This window comes from Lissotriton helveticus, chromosome 1_1 (genome assembly GCF_964261635.1).
Source record: "Lissotriton helveticus chromosome 1_1, aLisHel1.1, whole genome shotgun sequence".
Lineage (NCBI taxonomy): Eukaryota > Metazoa > Chordata > Amphibia > Caudata > Salamandridae > Lissotriton > Lissotriton helveticus.
Window position 1 is genome coordinate 19,837,221 of NC_136057.1, and position 17,530 is coordinate 19,854,750.

Genomic DNA, 17,530 nt, shown 5'->3' on the forward strand with positions numbered 1-17,530 from the left:
CCTCGCGCCCCGCGCCCTCACCTCCACAGACTACGTACTGCTCGGAGTCCTGAATTTCCCCCTTCAAAACCTCAGCGACCCCAACTCCACCACCCTCCTGGACAACCTCACCAACAATGGACTGAAACAGCTCGTCACCACCCCCAACCACAAAGCAGGACACACCCTCGACCCCATCTTCGCAGGAGGAAACAACATTTGCTTCAGCCACACCACGCAACCCCCACTGGACGGGCCACCACTGTGTCCATTTCTCCTTTTCGAAACCAACCGCACACAACATCCCCGCACAGGAACTGGAGCAAGATTACCGAAGAGCACCTCAACTCCACCCTCAACTGTGCTCCACCACCCACCACGACCGACGCCAACTCTGCAGCCAACGAACTCCGCAGATGGATCACCGACTGCGCAAACACGATCGCCCCATCCAGAACTCCGACAAACAACACAACACGAAAGCCACCTGGTTCACCACATACCTCTGAGAATCCAAGCACACATGAAGACGAATCGAGAAAGTATGGAAGAACAGCAAAACCTCGTAAGCATGCACCGCCTACAAGACCGCCATGACAGACCACCACCAACTTATCAGATCCACGAAGAGGAACTTCATCCAGGATAGAATCCTCTCTAACTCCCGCAACTCTAGGGAACTCTTCAGCATCATACAAGAATTCAGCAGACCCCCAGAGAAACCCCCTTTGTTCCTCCCTCCCAGGACCTCTGCAACAAACTTGGTTACTACTTCTATCACAAGATCAGGATGCTCTATGACAACCTCGATGAACGGAACCAAGACACCGACACTACACCCAGCACTGGCAATGCCACCCAACCTACCATCACCGCCTGGACCCCTGTCACCACAGAAGACACCGCAAAGACCATGAGGAGCATACACTAAGGTGCTCCACTGACCCCTGCTCGCCGAATATCTTCTACAGAGCGGCCTCCGCCATAGAACCCGAACTACGATGTACTATCAACTGCACCATCGAAACAGGCATGTTCCCCGCAAACTGAAAACACGCAGAAGTCAAGCCCCTACTCAAGGGCCCTCCGCAGGCCCGATGGACCTCAAGAACTACAGGTCCAACTCTCTCCTCCCCTTCACAGCCAAAGTCACTGAGAAGATCGTCAACAACCAGCTCACAAACTTTATAGAATCCAACTCGATCCTCAACACTACCCAATCTGGATTCCGTAGCAACCACTGCACCAAGACCGCCCTCCTAGCCGCCATGGATGACATCTGAACTCTCCTCGACCAAGGCCACACGGCTGCCCTCATTCTACTAGACCTCTCAGCATCCTTTGACACCGTCTCCTACCGCACACTAACCGCAAGACTCCAGGATACCGGCATACAGGGAACTGCCATAGACTGAATTCGCTCCTTCCTCACCAGCCTAACTCAAAGAATTAGACTCCTGCCCTTCCTCTCCGAACTCAGAGAGATCAGCTGCGGAGTACCCCAAGGATGCTTACTCAGCCCCATACTCTTCAACATCTACATGGCCCCCCTCGCTACCATCGTCAGAAAACACAGAGTCAGCATAGTATCCTACGCTGATGAGACCCAACTCATCCTCTCCCTCAACAAGGCACCCGACATCACCAGACACAGCTTCGAGGAAGGAATAAAGGACACCGCATCCTGGATGAGAAGCAGCTGACTGAAGCTCAGCTTGGAGAAAACTGAAGTCCTAGTCCTCGGATCCATCCTCTTTGTGTGGAACAACACCTGGTGGCCCACCCCCCTTTGCAATCCTCCCACACCCACAAACCATACCTGCAACCTCGGCATCATACTCGACTCCTCCCTCACCATGAACCAGCAGGTCCATGCCGTATCATCCACATGCTTCAATACCTTCGGCATTCTCCACAAGACCATCAAATGGCTCCCCCCAAATCAAGAAAGACCATCTCCCACGCACACATAACCATCAGACTGGACAACAGGAACGCCCTCAATGCCAGAATCAACAAATCTCTACTCCTCAAACTCCAGACCATCCAGAACGCCGCAGCCAGACTTGTCCTCGGCATCCCACGACAAGACCACATCACTGAGCAACTACGAGACCGTCACTGGCTCCCCGTCAAAAAGAGAGTGACCTTCAAGCTGATCCCTCCATAACAACAGACCCCAATACCTCAATGAAAGAATCTTCTTCTAAGCACCCAAGAGAAACCTCGGTTCCGCCGGCCTTGCCCTGGCCAAAATCCCTTGCATCTGCGGAGCCAGAATGGGATGAAGGGCCTTCTCCCACATCGCGGCATAGACCTGGAACAAACTCCCCCTCAGCATCAGACAAACCCCCACACTGCAAGCATTCAGGAAGAGTCTCAAGACCTGGCTCTTCGGATGAGACGGAGCTGCTCGAATTCCCCCTCCTCCCAGAATCTTCGGACCCTGACTGGTGAGTAGTGCGTTCCACAAATCCCTGATTGATTGAACTTTGCAAAAGTATTTACATTTAACATCTGCCTACTCTAAGATCTCAGGTAAAGATCCACTAGACCAAAACACCTTACAGGCCATTGCGCCCCTCGAAAACTGGGCACCAAACCTGGTAAGGTCCACACCTGTGTCACTCATAACCATAGGTACCCATCTCACTAAAGTAGCTGTAGATACTGCTTTGTATAGTTTGACGTACGACAACAGGAGCTGATCAACGCCATGCGCCCTAAACTCCAGAATTTTACTCTCATGCAACTCACCACAACCAACTTTTCACAATCATAGCAAAAGGGTTAAAAAACGAACTCGGGCATAGTCTTTGTTCTTTTACAAATATCGAAATGCACTCCCTCAGAGGAATAAAATCTGTTCGATGTCTCCGGAGCGTTCACATCTGAAAACCTTCTGAACGAGATTAAACAAAGTAATGTTGCTAACTTTATGAAAATATGTTTCAGGGAGAGCTAACTATTACCTGGCCATGAAGTAAACAGCAAGAAATCCGGCTGACATTCTAGAGTGACTAGTATCTGGGAGGTCTCCGTAACCTCACCCTTCGTCACTCTTCTCGTGAGAGGGTCACTCCCAATCGCAAAATGATTACACAAGGCATGTGCTACAGAAATAGCAGATTTATAACAGTTAATGGTCCTAAAAGTGAGATCTGAATTATACCAATCTGCTAAATAAATGGCCACCTCAGCTTCCATGGGATCAAGACCGCCCTCCATACACCAACTACACCATTCCTCCTACACTCCCCTATAACTTTTTCATATTCCCTGGCCCAAGATTCATCGAGTAAACCTTTAGCTTTTCCTGAAAAGGCCTGACTATCTAGTTGTACCCCACGAAATCTTCCAGACAAGAAGGTTCTTTCTCCCTTCTACCAGTAAAGGATGCTCCTTTCCATTCAAACCAACCAGCAGACCCAAGGATACCGTGACCAACCAAGGTGTGACGACTGCGAGCTCCGTCACCCCTGGAAATCAGACCAAACAAACAAAAAAAAAAAAAAAAAAATCAAACAAAAAAATCACTAGAATGATATTGCAGGCTTCTGACTTCACCTTTCTCTTAACCCTCTGAATCATGGAAAAGGGAGGAAAGGCATAACCTCCCCTCTTTCCCCAGTCCTGCAGGAAGGCATCCACTGCTGCTGCCTACGGATCTGGCCTCCAACTGAAGTACCTGGAACCTGAAAGGTCAGCCTACGCCCACACAGATCTACCTGGACTGGGCCCCATAACTCCTGAATCAGCCTGAATACAACTGGATTTAATTCCAATAACTGGAGACCCCGTAGAGATCTGGAAATCCAATCTGATCTTACAATCTTTAGGCCTGTCATAAACTCCACTCTCAGCACAATCTTGTGATCCCAACAAAAATACCAAATTTGTCTTGCTAATTCCGCCAGAATGTTTGACCTTACACCGCCCAAACAGTTTATGCAAGGAACTGCTGTGAAATTGTCCAGCCTGAATCAAAGTGACAGAATTTGCCTATAACTCTCCTAAGCTTTTCAAGGCATTCAAACCTGCTAACATCTCTAAGCAATTTATGTGGAGTTCCTGTTCCTCCCTAGACCATATTCCACCTTTTTCTAAATTGTTCAAATATGCCCCCCCAACCCAACTTGCTGGCATCCGATATAAGGTTAGTTCGGGCACATGCCCAAAAATAGCCTTACCGTTCCAAGCCTCGAGATTCCTCGATCACCAATCTAGGTCCTCTCGTACATTCACTGAAATGGGAAGGGAGTCCCCATAACATAAGCCTTTCCTTAGTCCCTAAGCCTTCAACCTTCGATGGCCCCTGTAGTGTAAGGGGCCGGGGGAAACTGCTTGAATGGAGGATAAGAGAAGCCCAAAACTCTTGCAAGATCTTCTAAAAACACCGGGCCCGATTCACAGAATGAACTTAAGACTCAATCCTAAACTTACTACTATTTTGGTATTCACAGAATGCACTTACTACTTTGGCATTCACAGAAGTTAGGATTTTGTCTTAAGTTTGTCTTAAAACAAACTTAAGACTGACTTAAGACAGACTTAAGACAAAATCCTAACTTCTGTGAATACCAAAAGTAGTAAGTGCATTCTGTGAATACCAAAATAGTAGTAAGTTTAGGATTGAGTCTTAAATTCATTCTGTGAATCGGGCCCACCATCTCTTTCAGCAGCACTGCTGTTTCCTCCTTCATTTTTTTCATCACTTTTCTTCTAAGGTAGAATCAACTGAGGTAAACATACCTGAAATACCTGAAAGCCTAAACATTCAAGATTCTGAGCAGGAACCATGCTAGGCGTTTCTGTATTCACTATGAAGCTTATGCTATCCAGTAACTCGCTTGGCCAAGCCAAATGTTTCCAAAGTTCTAGCCTGTCCTGCAACATTATCAAAAGGTCATCCAAATAAATAATTAGCCACACTCCTCTTATTCTGAGAAATGCCACTACAAGACGCAGCACCAACATCACAGAGCCTAGGACAGCTCGAAGGGTAGACAAAGGAACTGGTATCGGACACCTATCCATCGGAAACACAGTACCTCTGACTGTTCCTGTCCATGGGAATGGTACTGTATGCGTGCTTGAGGTCTAACTTCAATAACCAATCTCCTGAGTGTAAAATGTCCCTCAACAGATGGATCCCTCCATCTTGAAATGGCTGTAGATCAAGAAATTGTTCTACTCCCTTAAATTTACGACAGGACGCCATCCTTTGTCCTTTTTCTTTATAAGGAAGACTGTTCTCATGAAACCTCCTGATCTTTCCTGATTTGGAACCCGAATCAATGACCCTTTCTCTAACATTTGGGCGCCTCTGTATCTATCAGCAACACCTTCTCTGTATCTAAAGATAAATATCTGAGTTGACCGATCTGTACTGGGTAATCCCAAAATCTATCTTGAAGCCTCGCACAGTTTCTAAAACCTCTCTGGTGTTGACTAAGTCTTTGCGTGTGCCTTACTGTCTCAGTGGGTGTGTGTGCTGTGTAGTCACTTAACACCTGAGCTTTCGGGTGCCTACCTGCTCGTGCCAGGCTACCCCCGGGGAACTGGTGACCCCGGTTCCTACACAGGAGTCCCTTGTGATTCACTTTCAATTGAGGGTGAAGAATTTCAACCTTCCCTCGACCTTTACTTGGGAATAACCAACACATCTCACCTTGTGATCCAGAACCTGAAGATCGAGATCTCCCCCCGCCGTTTCTCGAGTTGCTCTCTCTTCGGGGGCAGACGTCTGCATATCGGCGGTACCCTCTGCCACAGCTGCCGTATTTTCTTGGCTCCTGTGTGTAAGACTGGGACCTGAAACGGCCACGGCCGGCAGCCAGTCCCCTCCTGCCAGCCCTTCCAAAAACACGCCAGAGCCGTATACTCTTCGCATACGGGTCTGAGCCTTGCTGAAAGCAGTGAAAGTCGAAACGTATTCTCCAAATGACTTTACAAAGCTTTCACCAAAGAGAAGTCCCTTGGAATCTCCCATGTCCTCCCTGGTGGCCAGATCGGCCAGTTTAGGGTTCATTCGCATCAGTACGGCTTTCCGCCTCTCAGTTATTAGGCTCGCATTGGTGTTACGTAACATGCAGATGGCAAGTTGTGCTCAACCTCTCAACATATCCAAATTGACCCGCCACTCTTCCCTCTGGCTTCCTCTGCCATATCTAAGATACGGGTAAGCAGACCCAGGACATCAAGGAACTTGTCCTGGCATTATTTAAGGCATTTTTCAATTCCTTTTCTCCGGTAATGTCCAAATTTGAACAAAAACGTTATCAGCTCTGGTTCCAAGTTGGGGGTATTACAAATGTTATCTTCCATAGAGAGTCCGGGACACTCCGTCCGGATCAAAGTGCGGGTCTCCTTATCCAGAGACTTCCTTACCCAGTGGCTTAATTATTTGCCAACGTGGTCCATTGGCCACCATTCTGCGCTGCACAGATGCTTCATCATTGCAGTGTTGAACATCTCTCCCCGAAGGTTCTTTTATCTCACTGGAGCTAGAGGAATGCTCTAAGTCCTCATATATGCTACCCAACTACTCACCAGTGTCTAGTGGATCAGAAATATACTCATCCCATTCCATGTTGTCATAATCATTGTTATCTCAGCAGGGACGGCTCCTCCGTTGGAGCCGAGGAGCGTCGCCCCACTTAAATGACCCTTTAAGCACCCTCTTAATAATGAAAAATAAAAGGGGAATTTATTGCATTTTATTTTTCATCTTCCTGTCCCGAACCGAGTGTCAGGACAGAGCGGGACTTGCAGAGTGACACCGGGGAGGAGTAGTGTGCAGAGGGGTGCCTTTGCACTGTTTAAAGTGTGCATGGGCCCGATTCACAGAATGAATTTAAGACTCAATCCGAAACTTACTACTATTTTGGCATTCACAGAATGCACTTACTACTTTTGGCATTCACAGAAGTTAGGATTTTGTGTTAAGTCTGTCTTAAGTCTGTCTTAAATCTGTCTTAAGACAAACTTAAGACAAAATTATAACTTCTGTGAATACCAAAAGTAGTAAGTTCATTCTGTGAATGCCAAAAGTAGTAGTAAGTTTAGGATTGAGTCTTAAGTTCATTCTGTGAATCGGGCCCTATGTCTCTTTGGCCGGCCAGCCATCTTGCCATGGCCAGTCAGACATGCGCAATTTAAACCTCTCAGCTCAGCGGTCTCAAGACAGCTGGGCTGAGAGTAAGTACAGGCCTCCAGTAAGCTGCGGAGTGCCATGTGAGGCCGCTCTCTCCAATCAGGGCACTGCTCACATGCTTCAAGTGAGGCCGCTCTCTCCAATCAGGGCACTGCTCACATGCTTCAAGTGAGGCCGCTCTCTCCAATCAGGGCGCTGCTCACATGCTCCAAGTGAGGCCGCTCTCTCCAATCAAGTTTATGAAAACAAAAAGTTCCTAGCCTATTTAGATTTTTCACAATGCAATATAGCACACAATGGACTACTATATGGTAACATGTTCCTGTCCAGCCGGACCAGAAGTTTATTTTCAAACAATGTCAATTTTACCACAATATTTTCAAACAATCAGTATGACACAAGCCTGTGCCGTACTTAGAAGAGAAGAAATTAGAATAAAGAAAAAGGTGAAAGGGGTGTCTTCAGGCAAAGAAGAAGAGCAAAACAGGGCACTTTACGATTAAGAAGAAATAATAACAGTGTCGCCTGGAGTGAACCATACAACCTCAATTTATAAGATACTACATGTATGTACACTCATGGGTGTCGACGTTTCGATCCCTTCGCTCAATTAATTAAATGGGATCATCATCAGGACTTAATGAATTGCCTGAATGTAACAAAGCCTGTTGAGAGAATGAGAAAACAAGCACAAGGAGAAAAACGTTAAAGATATTCGAAGAATTTTGAGAAAATTAAAAAAAAAAAAAAAATTTTTAAAAAAGGAGCAGTAAACACATGCCTTAAAAATACCTTTTTCAACTGCGATCGCAAGTAGTGACCAGTGCTTGGTGAATGTGCCTTCGTGACGTAATTAGGTATATAATCCATACTTTCATTTGTACATTTATTTACTAGTCCTCGGAATCGCAGTGAATCATGTGCAGAGAGGGCTAGAGGTTTGTGCTCAACTGGTGACTGTGGAGATTGTGAAGTAGTGTATATCGTGACTATGGGGTCCATCTGGCTCAGTGAATTGGTGTTAGAGCCAGGGCGCATGCTTGTTTGGGTATGACAGGCACTGCTGGTCATATAAGCACATACCTCTATAATTGGAAGAGGTACAGGCGTCAGTCTTGTTAAGGGCGCCTTGGGGGAGCATCCAGCGGCTCTAAGCATGGGGGCTTCGATTATTTCCCAATTGCGATTTTTGGTCGGTCTGTGGGAAAAGGGTATATGTTTTAATGACCGTTATTGAGTGGGGCAATAAGCTGGTGGGCTCGTCAGGGTACCTACCCATTATGGGCTCGTTTTAGAAACACGTTGGTTTCCAACCGAATCTATGGGCGAGGGCGCTCAGAGGTGGAAGGTTGTCACTTGGAGTGTGCTGAAATAGATAATGTCGAGGTATTAATACTTCCACCGTTTGGCTTGGGGGTTAGGCAGGGCCATAGTGAGGGGCATTATTACCTTGTAACTCGATTCTTTCAGGGCTCAATGGCCAAAGCTGACGAATGGGTGGATGTCCACTTCAATTGCGAACAATGTCGCGAATACTGAAATACAAATGGAGGCGCAATTTGCAAGACGCCTAATTCGGAGATTAACGGTCAGAGTTAGGAGACAACCTGCCGTTCAGGAGCCACTTACCGATTTCCGATGAACCTCGCGCTTGGTCCGAGTCTTCCGTGTCAATGCCGGTGAACGCTGTTGTACACGGGCTCGTTTATCCCAGGGCTGCGTCCGGTCACGTGGGTGTGACAGTGAACGCCATCTTGAAAGGGAGTGCCAGTCATGCCTGGCTTTCGAAAGTGGTAGCAAGATCAGGCGCTAACACGGGCGCCATTTTGAAAGGTCCCGGGTTAGTGGAGTTTTTAATTAAATGGACAGCCCTCCATGGTGTATAATTTTAGATCCAATTAGTATTGCACTTTAAGGTTTATGATCGGATTGTTGTTGAAAATTATACTTCCATACTTTGGAGTTTCGAACAATTTCGCAAAGATTGGTAACGCTGTATGCTTATCAGCGAAATTACTTTGTGCAAAGTCTGCATTCAAGCGGGATTAGGGGCTGCTACCGGGGTAGGTCAACATACAGAGCCAAGTGGTAAATTGGTCAGGCGCTAACATGGGCGCCATTTTGAAAGGTACCGGGTTCGTGAAGTTTTTTAAGTTAATTGGAGTTTGAGGTTTGTAGTTAAAAGGCCAAACCTCCATAGTTTGGGGTTTAGAGCACTTTCGCACAGGTTGGTAGCGCAGTATGCTTACCAACGAAATTGCTTTGTGCAAAGCCTGGAGTCAAGCGGACTTGGGGGCTGCTACCGGGGTAGTTCAGCATACACAACCAATGGGGATAAGAGCCACTACTGGGGCAGACGGTGAGGTGAGGAGTTTGCATGCATAACAGTGAAACATTTGTGAAAAAACTATATGCTCATTAAAAACTAGTAAAAACCATCAGAAGGGAACACTGAGTATTGTCCTTATTGTTCCATAATTCAGTATTGTATATTTACAGTAGAGTGGTCCAGTCCTCACTCCGGTTCAGACCAGTGTGGATGGTGTTGAACTGTATAATGGATTTCAATTCCTCATTGTTCAGAATTTGTTGCAGGTTGCCGCCTCTTTGTGGTAGTTTCACTGATTTCAAGACTGTCCATCTCAGGTCTTCAGCCGTGTGTTTCATGGATGAGAAATGTTCCACTAAAGGGGCATTGAGAGTCCCACATCTTATGCGGCTCCGATGTTGGCTTATGCGAGTCTTCACCTTCTGTGTGGTTTGCCCCACATACATTTTTGGACAGGGGCATAAGACCGCGTAAATCACATTATGACTGTTACAGTTTGTCAAGGTTCTCATTTCATTAGTGACATTATTGTGAGTGAATGTGCGCCCCTCCAGTGTCAAATCACATACAATACATTGTCCGCATTTCACATGCCCTAACAAGGGTGGTAAGCCCCAACTGGACTCAATCGTATTACTTATAGGTGTTGTTGGTAGGGCCGCCCTGACAAGATGGTCTTTTATATTTTTACTTTTTCTGAATGCAAACAATGGCTTATCAAATTTTAATTCACCTGCGTTCAAGATTGGCCAGTGCTGAAGGATTGTCTTTCGAATTTGATTCGAAACTGGGGAGAAGGTGGTTACACAGGCAATTCTGTCAGAACTCTCTCTGCTTTTAGGTTCAAGTAAGGCCTCTCGGGGGCAGTACCAAGCTCTTTTTGCAGCATTCTTGACTAACCTTTTTGGGTATCCCCGCGCTTTAAGTTTAGATGACAGATCAATCCAATCAGGGCACTGCTCACGTGCTCACAGTGAGGCCGCTCTCTCCAATCAGGGCGCTGCTCACATACTGCATGTGAGCTGCGCCAGGATTGGGCAAGGGAGTTGGCTCGTGCTCGCAGCCCTGCACTAGAGAAAGAAGAGGACAGGAGTGCAAGACGTACATGGTAGGTGCTTCTTTTTCTAATGTTTTTATTTTATTTGCCCGCGTGCCCGGCCCCCCTCTCCGTAGATGCCAGCCACCACTGATCCTCAGTAGAATGCAACCGGTCTCGTAACTCTTTTGTGACAGGAAGGTCACTCTTATCAAACATGCCACTAAGGGCAACTTTTTGTTGTGCCCCGTCAAGGAGTCCCCTTACTCTTGTGCTGCTAGGAACATCAGACTCGAATGTAGCGCAAAGGCTACCTGTGCCGTAGATGTGGCTTAACCTTTCCACCAACACAGGGTTCAGAGATAGAAGGGGAGTCCTCATCTCAGAGGGAAAAATAATTGGCCTCTTAGCCAGTGCGGCGTCCACCACCTCTCTTACAGCGGACCTAAGTTCCTCTTCTAGAACTTTTTTAATCGATTGCCCCATGAAAGCCACTGCTTGATGGGCCTGGGTGTTAGAACCCTTCATAGCCTGGTAACAAATTAGAATAGAACCAAAGCTCTCTGAGCGGCTTCGTTCCTAGCTCGTTCAGGCCTAGCATGCTCCTAGCGTCAGGGATGTTGCCTAGCAAAGCGCTCAGGTCTCCCTTATTCAGGTGCAAATTTGGTAGAGGGCATACGCCCCTGTAAGAATACTCCCCTTCAGAAGGCGGGCGACCAGAGGGAAGCCCTCCCTGACCGTGGTACACCTTTTACAAAAGCCAAGAAGTCAGGGGAGGCCGTGGCAAAGGGAGGGGCACTTCCCAAGACGCGAGGAGTCCATGCAACAGCATATTTGAAACAAGCATTGGCATAGCCAATAGGTCTCGCCTTTTGGGACCTTATAAGTGTTGAGTTATCCAGCACAATATCCTTGGTGCAACAACATCAAGTGTTGCATGGCTAAACACTTATAAGGTCCCAAAGGCGGGACCTCTTGGCTATGCCAATGCTTGTTGATTTATTTCAATGTGCGTGGCAGGGCGCGTGGAGCAAGCTGCAAGGAGGCTTGGCGTGAAACAGGTTTTCATCAGATGCCCACAAGGTCAATAGAGTTTCTATATTTATTTAGGCTGTAATTATATATTGTTCCTAAAGCTTACCGTCGCACAGAAATACCAGAGAGTGTGTGACGTTTCCACGTCTGAAAAACATACGTCGAGCCAGAATGACCACATTTTGGTTAACATTCTGAAGCAGCAATGCCGCTGATCCTGTCAAAGCCGTCAGGCAGGACACAGGCACAGAGGGCCCGGTTCACAGAACTAATTTAAGACAAAATCCTAAACTTACTACTTTTGGTATTCACAGAAGTTAGGATTTTGTCTTAAGTTTGTCTTAATTCAAACTTAAGAGAGACTTAAGACAGACTTAATACAAACTTAAGACACACTTAAGACAGACTTAAGACAGACTTAAGACAGACTTAAGACAAACTTAAGACAGACTTAAGACAGACTTAATACAAACTTAAGACACACTTAAGACAGACTTAAGACAGACTTAAGACAGACTTAAGACAAACTTAAGACTAAATTAAGGCAGACTTAAGTTAGGATTTTGTCTTAAGTTTGTCTTAAGTCTGTTTTAAGTCTGTCTTAAGTTTGTCTTAAGTCTGTCTTAAGTCTGTCTTAAGTTTGAATTAAGAAAAAGTTAAGACAAAATCCTAACTTCTTAGAATACCAAAAGTAGTAAGTTTGGGATTTTGTCTCAAGTTAGTTCTGTGAATCAGCCCCGGAGTGAGAACATAAAGCCAGAAGCATTGAAGAGATAGGCCCACTTACTGCACGAACATTCGAGTCAGTTGAGAATAAAAGACATTAAAAAATGGAAGCTAAGATTACATTTTAATATATTAGTGGGACCAAAGCTGAATTGAGCCTCGTGCGCGAACAATAGTTTCCCTCTAGTAACATTAAAAAAAATAAGAGCGCCCAGCAAACTTTGACAGAGAGGTCCCTCAGAGTGTTATATCTTTGGATGACTTTGGATAAATGATGCATTGTGTAAAATAATCCACCCTCCAGGCTCCATTAGGGTGGAATGTATTCCCAGGCAACAATCCAGCAGGGATGTGTTTGTATGTGGATGACTGATTCTGTGGCCACTGTCACACCCTGGTAGCGCCGGGTGTTGGGGCGGGAGAGGGGAGAGGGCTCTTTACTTGTGGACATAAAAACCTATTTGAAGCAGGGGCGTACCTTCCGTTGGTGAGTAGGTGCAGTGGCACCGGGGTCCAGAGCCCTGATAGGCTCCCTGAACTCTGGTTATTGATGTATTTTTGCAGTTCAAACAGCAGCCTTCAGTGGAACCACCGCTGCAGTGACTCCTCTGAAGGCCCTTCATTTTGCCGGGCGGCTGCCACAATTAATGCTAAGATTTTTGTTTTCAGAAAACAAAAAATGTCCTTGAGATGCAGGGAGGATATACTGTTTCAAGCATCCTCTATCACTCCTGGGCATGGAAAACGAGTGGCAGTCGCCCGGTCATAAGCAGGAGGCTGCCTGCCTTAATGCCATGCAAACAGCAGCTCGTCCATCCCGCTCGGTCCCAATGGGGTCTGTTAAAGACGATGGGCCCGATTCACAGAACTAACTTAAGACAAAATCCTAAACTTACTACCATTTTGGTATTCACAGAAAGCACTTACTCATTATGGTATTCACAGAAGTTAGGACTCCTAACGTTACTACTCCTAAACTGAGAAAAATCCTAACTTTAAGACTTTCGGTATTCTCAGAAGGCATTTAGGAGTCCTAAAGTTAGGACTCCTAACTTCTGTGAATACCGAAATGAGTAACTGCCTTCTGTGAGGAGGGTTGAAGCAGGAGGGTACTAACAGTGGGGGGGTGTTTGGGGAATAATGCGCCACAGACCTCTTTGGGACCCATCCGCAGTGTATGTGGGGTCAAGGGGTATGTGATCTGCCTGCACACCAAGGCAGTATCCGAGTGAGATCTTCGGATTGGCCAGTTGGAACTGAAATTTACGTGAAGGATTGGAAGGCACGGACACCTTAGGAGTCCTAAAGTTAGGAGTTCTAACTTTACTACTCATAAACTGAGAAAGATCCTAACTTTAAGACTTTCGGTATTTACAGAAGGCATTTAGGAGTCCCAAAGTTAGGACTCTTAACTTCTGTGAATACCGAAATGAGTAACTGCCTTCTGTGAATACCAAAATGGCAGCAAGTTTAGGATTTTGTCTTAAGTTAGTTCTGTGAATCGGGCCCTTCATCCTCAGTGGCTTCATCATATCTCAGCATCTCAAGCACTTCATCCTCAGTGGCTTTACCATATCCGAGCAGCTCAAGCACTTCATCCTCAGTGGCTCCACCATATCCGAGCATCTCAAGCACTACATGCTCAGTGGCTTTACCATATCCAAGCATCTCAAGCACTTCATCCTCAGTGGCTCCACCATATACAAGCATCTCAAGCACTTCATCCTCAGTGGCTTCACCATATCCCGGCATCTCAAGCACTGCATCCTCAGTGGCTTTACCATATCCCGGCATCTCAAGCACTGCATCCTCAGTGGCTTTACCATATCCGAGCAGCTCAAGCACTTCATCCTCAGTGGCTCCACCATATCCGAGCATCTCACGCACTTCATCCTCAGTGGCTTTACCATATCCGAGCATCTCAAGCACTTCATCCTCAGTGGCTTTAACATATCCGAGCATCTCAAGCACTTCATCCTCAGTGGCTGTACCATATCCAAGCATCTCAAGCACTTCATCCTCAGTGGCTGTACCATATCCGAGCAGCTCAAGCACTTCATCCTCAGTGGCTCCACCATATCCGAGCATCTCAAGCACTTCATCCTCAGTGGCTTTAACATATTCGAGCATCTCAAACACTTCATCCTCAGTGGCTTTAACATATTCAAGCATCTCAAACACTTCATCCTCAGTGGCTCCACCATATCCGAGCATCTCAAGCACTTCATCCTCGGTGGCTTTACCATATCCGAGCATCGCAAGCACTTCATCCTCAGTGGCTCCACCATATCCGAGCATCTCAAGCACTTCCTCCTCAGTGGCTTCACCATATCCCGGCATCTCAAGCACTTCATCCTCAGTGGCTTTACCATATCCGAGCATCTCAAGCACTTCATCCTCAGTGGCTTCACCATATCCAAGCATCTCAAGCACTTCATCCTCAGTGGCTGTACCATATCCCAGCATCTCAAGCACTTCATCCTCTGTGGCTGTACCATATCCGAGCATCTCAAGCACTTCATCCTCAGTGGCTTCACCATATCCAAGCATCTCAAGCACTTCATCCTCAGTGGCTTTACCATATCCGAGCATCTCAAGCACTTCATCCTCAGTGGCTTCACCATATCCAAGCATCTCAAGCACTTCATCCTCAGTGGCTGTACCATATCCGAGCATCTCAAGCACTTCATCCTCAGTGGCTTCACCATATCCAAACATCTCAAGCACTTCATCCTCAGTGGCTGTACCATATCCGAGCATCTCAAGCACTTCATCCTCAGTGGCTTCACCATATCCAAGCATCTCAAGCACTTCCTCCTCAGTGGCTTTACCATATCCGAGCATCTCAAGCACTTCATCCTTAGTGGCTTCACCATATCCAAGCATCTCAAGCACTTCATCCTCAGTGGCTTTACCATATCTCAGCATCTCAAGCACTTCATCCTCAGTGGCTTTAACATATCCGAGCATCTCAAGCACTTCATCCTCAGTGGCTTTACCATATCCGAGCATCTCAAGCACTTCATCCTCAGTGGCTACACCATATCCGAGCATCTCAAGCACTTCATCCTCAGTGGCTTTACCATATCCGAGCATCTCAAGCACTTCATCCTCAGTGGCTTTACCATATCCGAGCATCTCAAGCACTTCATCCTCAGTGGCTTTACCATATCTCAGCATCTCAAGCACTTCATCCTCAGTGGCTTCACCATATCTGAGCATCTCAAGCACTTCATCCTCAGTAACTTTACCATATCCGAGCATCTCAGGCACTTCATCCTCAGTGGCTTTACCATATCTGAGCATCTCAAGCACTTCCTCCTCAGTGGCTCCACCATATCCGAGCATCTCACGCACTTCATTCTCAGTGACTTTATCATATCTGAGCATCTCAAGCACTTCATCCTCAGTGGCTTCACCATATCCAAGCATCTCAAGCACTTCATCCTCAGTGGCTGTACCATATCCGAGCATCTCAAGCACTTCATCCTCAGTGGCTTCACCATATCCAAGCATCTCAAGCACTTCCTCCTCAGTGGCTTCACCATATCCCGGCATCTCAAGCACTTCCTCCTCAGTGGCTCCACCATATCCAAGCATCTCAAGCACTTCATCCTCAGTGGCTTCACCATATCCAAGCATCTCAAGCACTTCCTCCTCAGTGGCTTCACCATATCCCGGCATCTCAAGCACTTCCTCCTCAGTGGCTTCACCATATCCAAGCATCTCAAGCACTTCATCCTCAGTGGCTTTACCATATCTCAGCATCTCAAGCACTTCATCCTCAGTGGCTTTACCATATCCGAGCATCTCAAGCACTTCATACTCAGTGGCTTCACCATATCTGAGCATCTCAAGCACTTCATCCTCAGTAACTTTACCATATCCGAGCATCTCAGGCACTTCATCCTCAGTGGCTTCACCATATCCGAGCATCTCAAGCACTTCATTCTCAGTGACTTTACCATATCTGAGCATCTCAAGCACTTCATCCTTAGTGGCTTTACCATATCCGAGCATCTCAAGCGCTTCCTCCTCAGTGGCTCCACCATATCCGAGCATCTCAAGCACTTCATCCTCAGTGGCTGTACCATATCCAAGCATCTCAAGCACTTCATCCTCAGTGGCTGTACCATATCCGAGCATCTCAAGCACTTCATCCTCAGTGGCTTCACCATATCCAAGCATCTCAAGCACTTCATCCTCAGTGGCTGTACCATATCCGAGCATCTCAAGCACTTCATCCTCAGTGGCTTCACCATATCCAAGCATCTCAAGCACTTCATCCTCAGTGGCTTTACCATATCCGAGCATCTCAAGCACTTCATCCTCAGTGGCTTCACCATATCCAAGCATCTCAAGCACTTCATCCTCAGTGGCTGTACCATATCCGAGCATCTCAAGCACTTCATCCTCAGTGGCTTCACCATATCCAAACATCTCAAGCACTTCATCCTCAGTGGCTGTACCATATCCGAGCATCTCAAGCACTTCATCCTCAGTGGCTTCACCATATCCAAGCATCTCAAGCACTTCCTCCTCAGTGGCTTTACCATATCCGAGCATCTCAAGCACTTCATCCTTAGTGGCTTCACCATATCCAAGCATCTCAAGCACTTCATCCTCAGTGGCTTTACCATATCTCAGCATCTCAAGCACTTCATCCTCAGTGGCTTTACCATATCCGAGCATCTCAAGCACTTCATACTCAGTGGCTCCACCATATCCCGGCATCTCAAGCACTTCATCCTCAGTGGCTTCACCATATCCGAGCATCTCAGGCACTTCATCCTCAGTGGCTTTACCATATCTGAGCATCTCAAGCACTTCATCCTCAGTAACTTTACCATATCCGAGCATCTCAGGCACTTCATCCTCAGTGGCTTTACCATATCTGAGCATCTCAAGCACTTCCTCCTCAGTGGCTCCACCATATCCGAGCATCTCAAGCACTTCATTCTCAGTGACTTTACCATATCTGAGCATCTCAAGCACTTCCTCCTCAGTGGCTTTACCATATCCGAGCATCTCCAGCACTTCCTCCTCAGTGGCTCCACCATATCCGAGCATCTCAAGCACTTCATCCTCAGTGGCTGTACCATATCCAAGCATCTCAAGCACTTCATCCTCAGTGGCTGTACCATATCCGAGCATCTCAAGCACTTCATCCTCAGTGGCTTCACCATATCCAAGCATCTGAAGCACTTCATCCTCAGTGGCGTTACCATATCCGAGCATCTCAAGCACTTCATCCTCAGTGGCTTCACCA

General features: G+C 46.8%; 2 protein-coding genes across 2 annotated transcripts in view; one reads left to right on the forward strand and one right to left on the reverse strand.

Moving 5' to 3' along the window:
* Positions 1 to 17,228, forward strand: part of LOC144751937 (uncharacterized) — a 30,800-nt gene extending 13,572 nt beyond the window's left edge. Inside the window, exons 2-5 of the mRNA XM_078664365.1 lie at positions 13,782 to 14,878; positions 14,942 to 15,499; positions 16,169 to 16,846; positions 17,184 to 17,228. Of these exons, the coding sequence (XP_078520491.1) occupies positions 13,782 to 14,878; positions 14,942 to 15,499; positions 16,169 to 16,846; positions 17,184 to 17,228 (2,378 nt within the window). The remainder of the gene's footprint in view (positions 1 to 13,781; positions 14,879 to 14,941; positions 15,500 to 16,168; positions 16,847 to 17,183) is intronic.
* The window catches only part of LOC144766986 (glutathione S-transferase P 1-like), an 84,296-nt gene that overhangs the window by 64,291 nt on the left and 2,475 nt on the right, over positions 1 to 17,530 (reverse strand). The gene's annotated exons all lie outside the window — the stretch shown is intronic.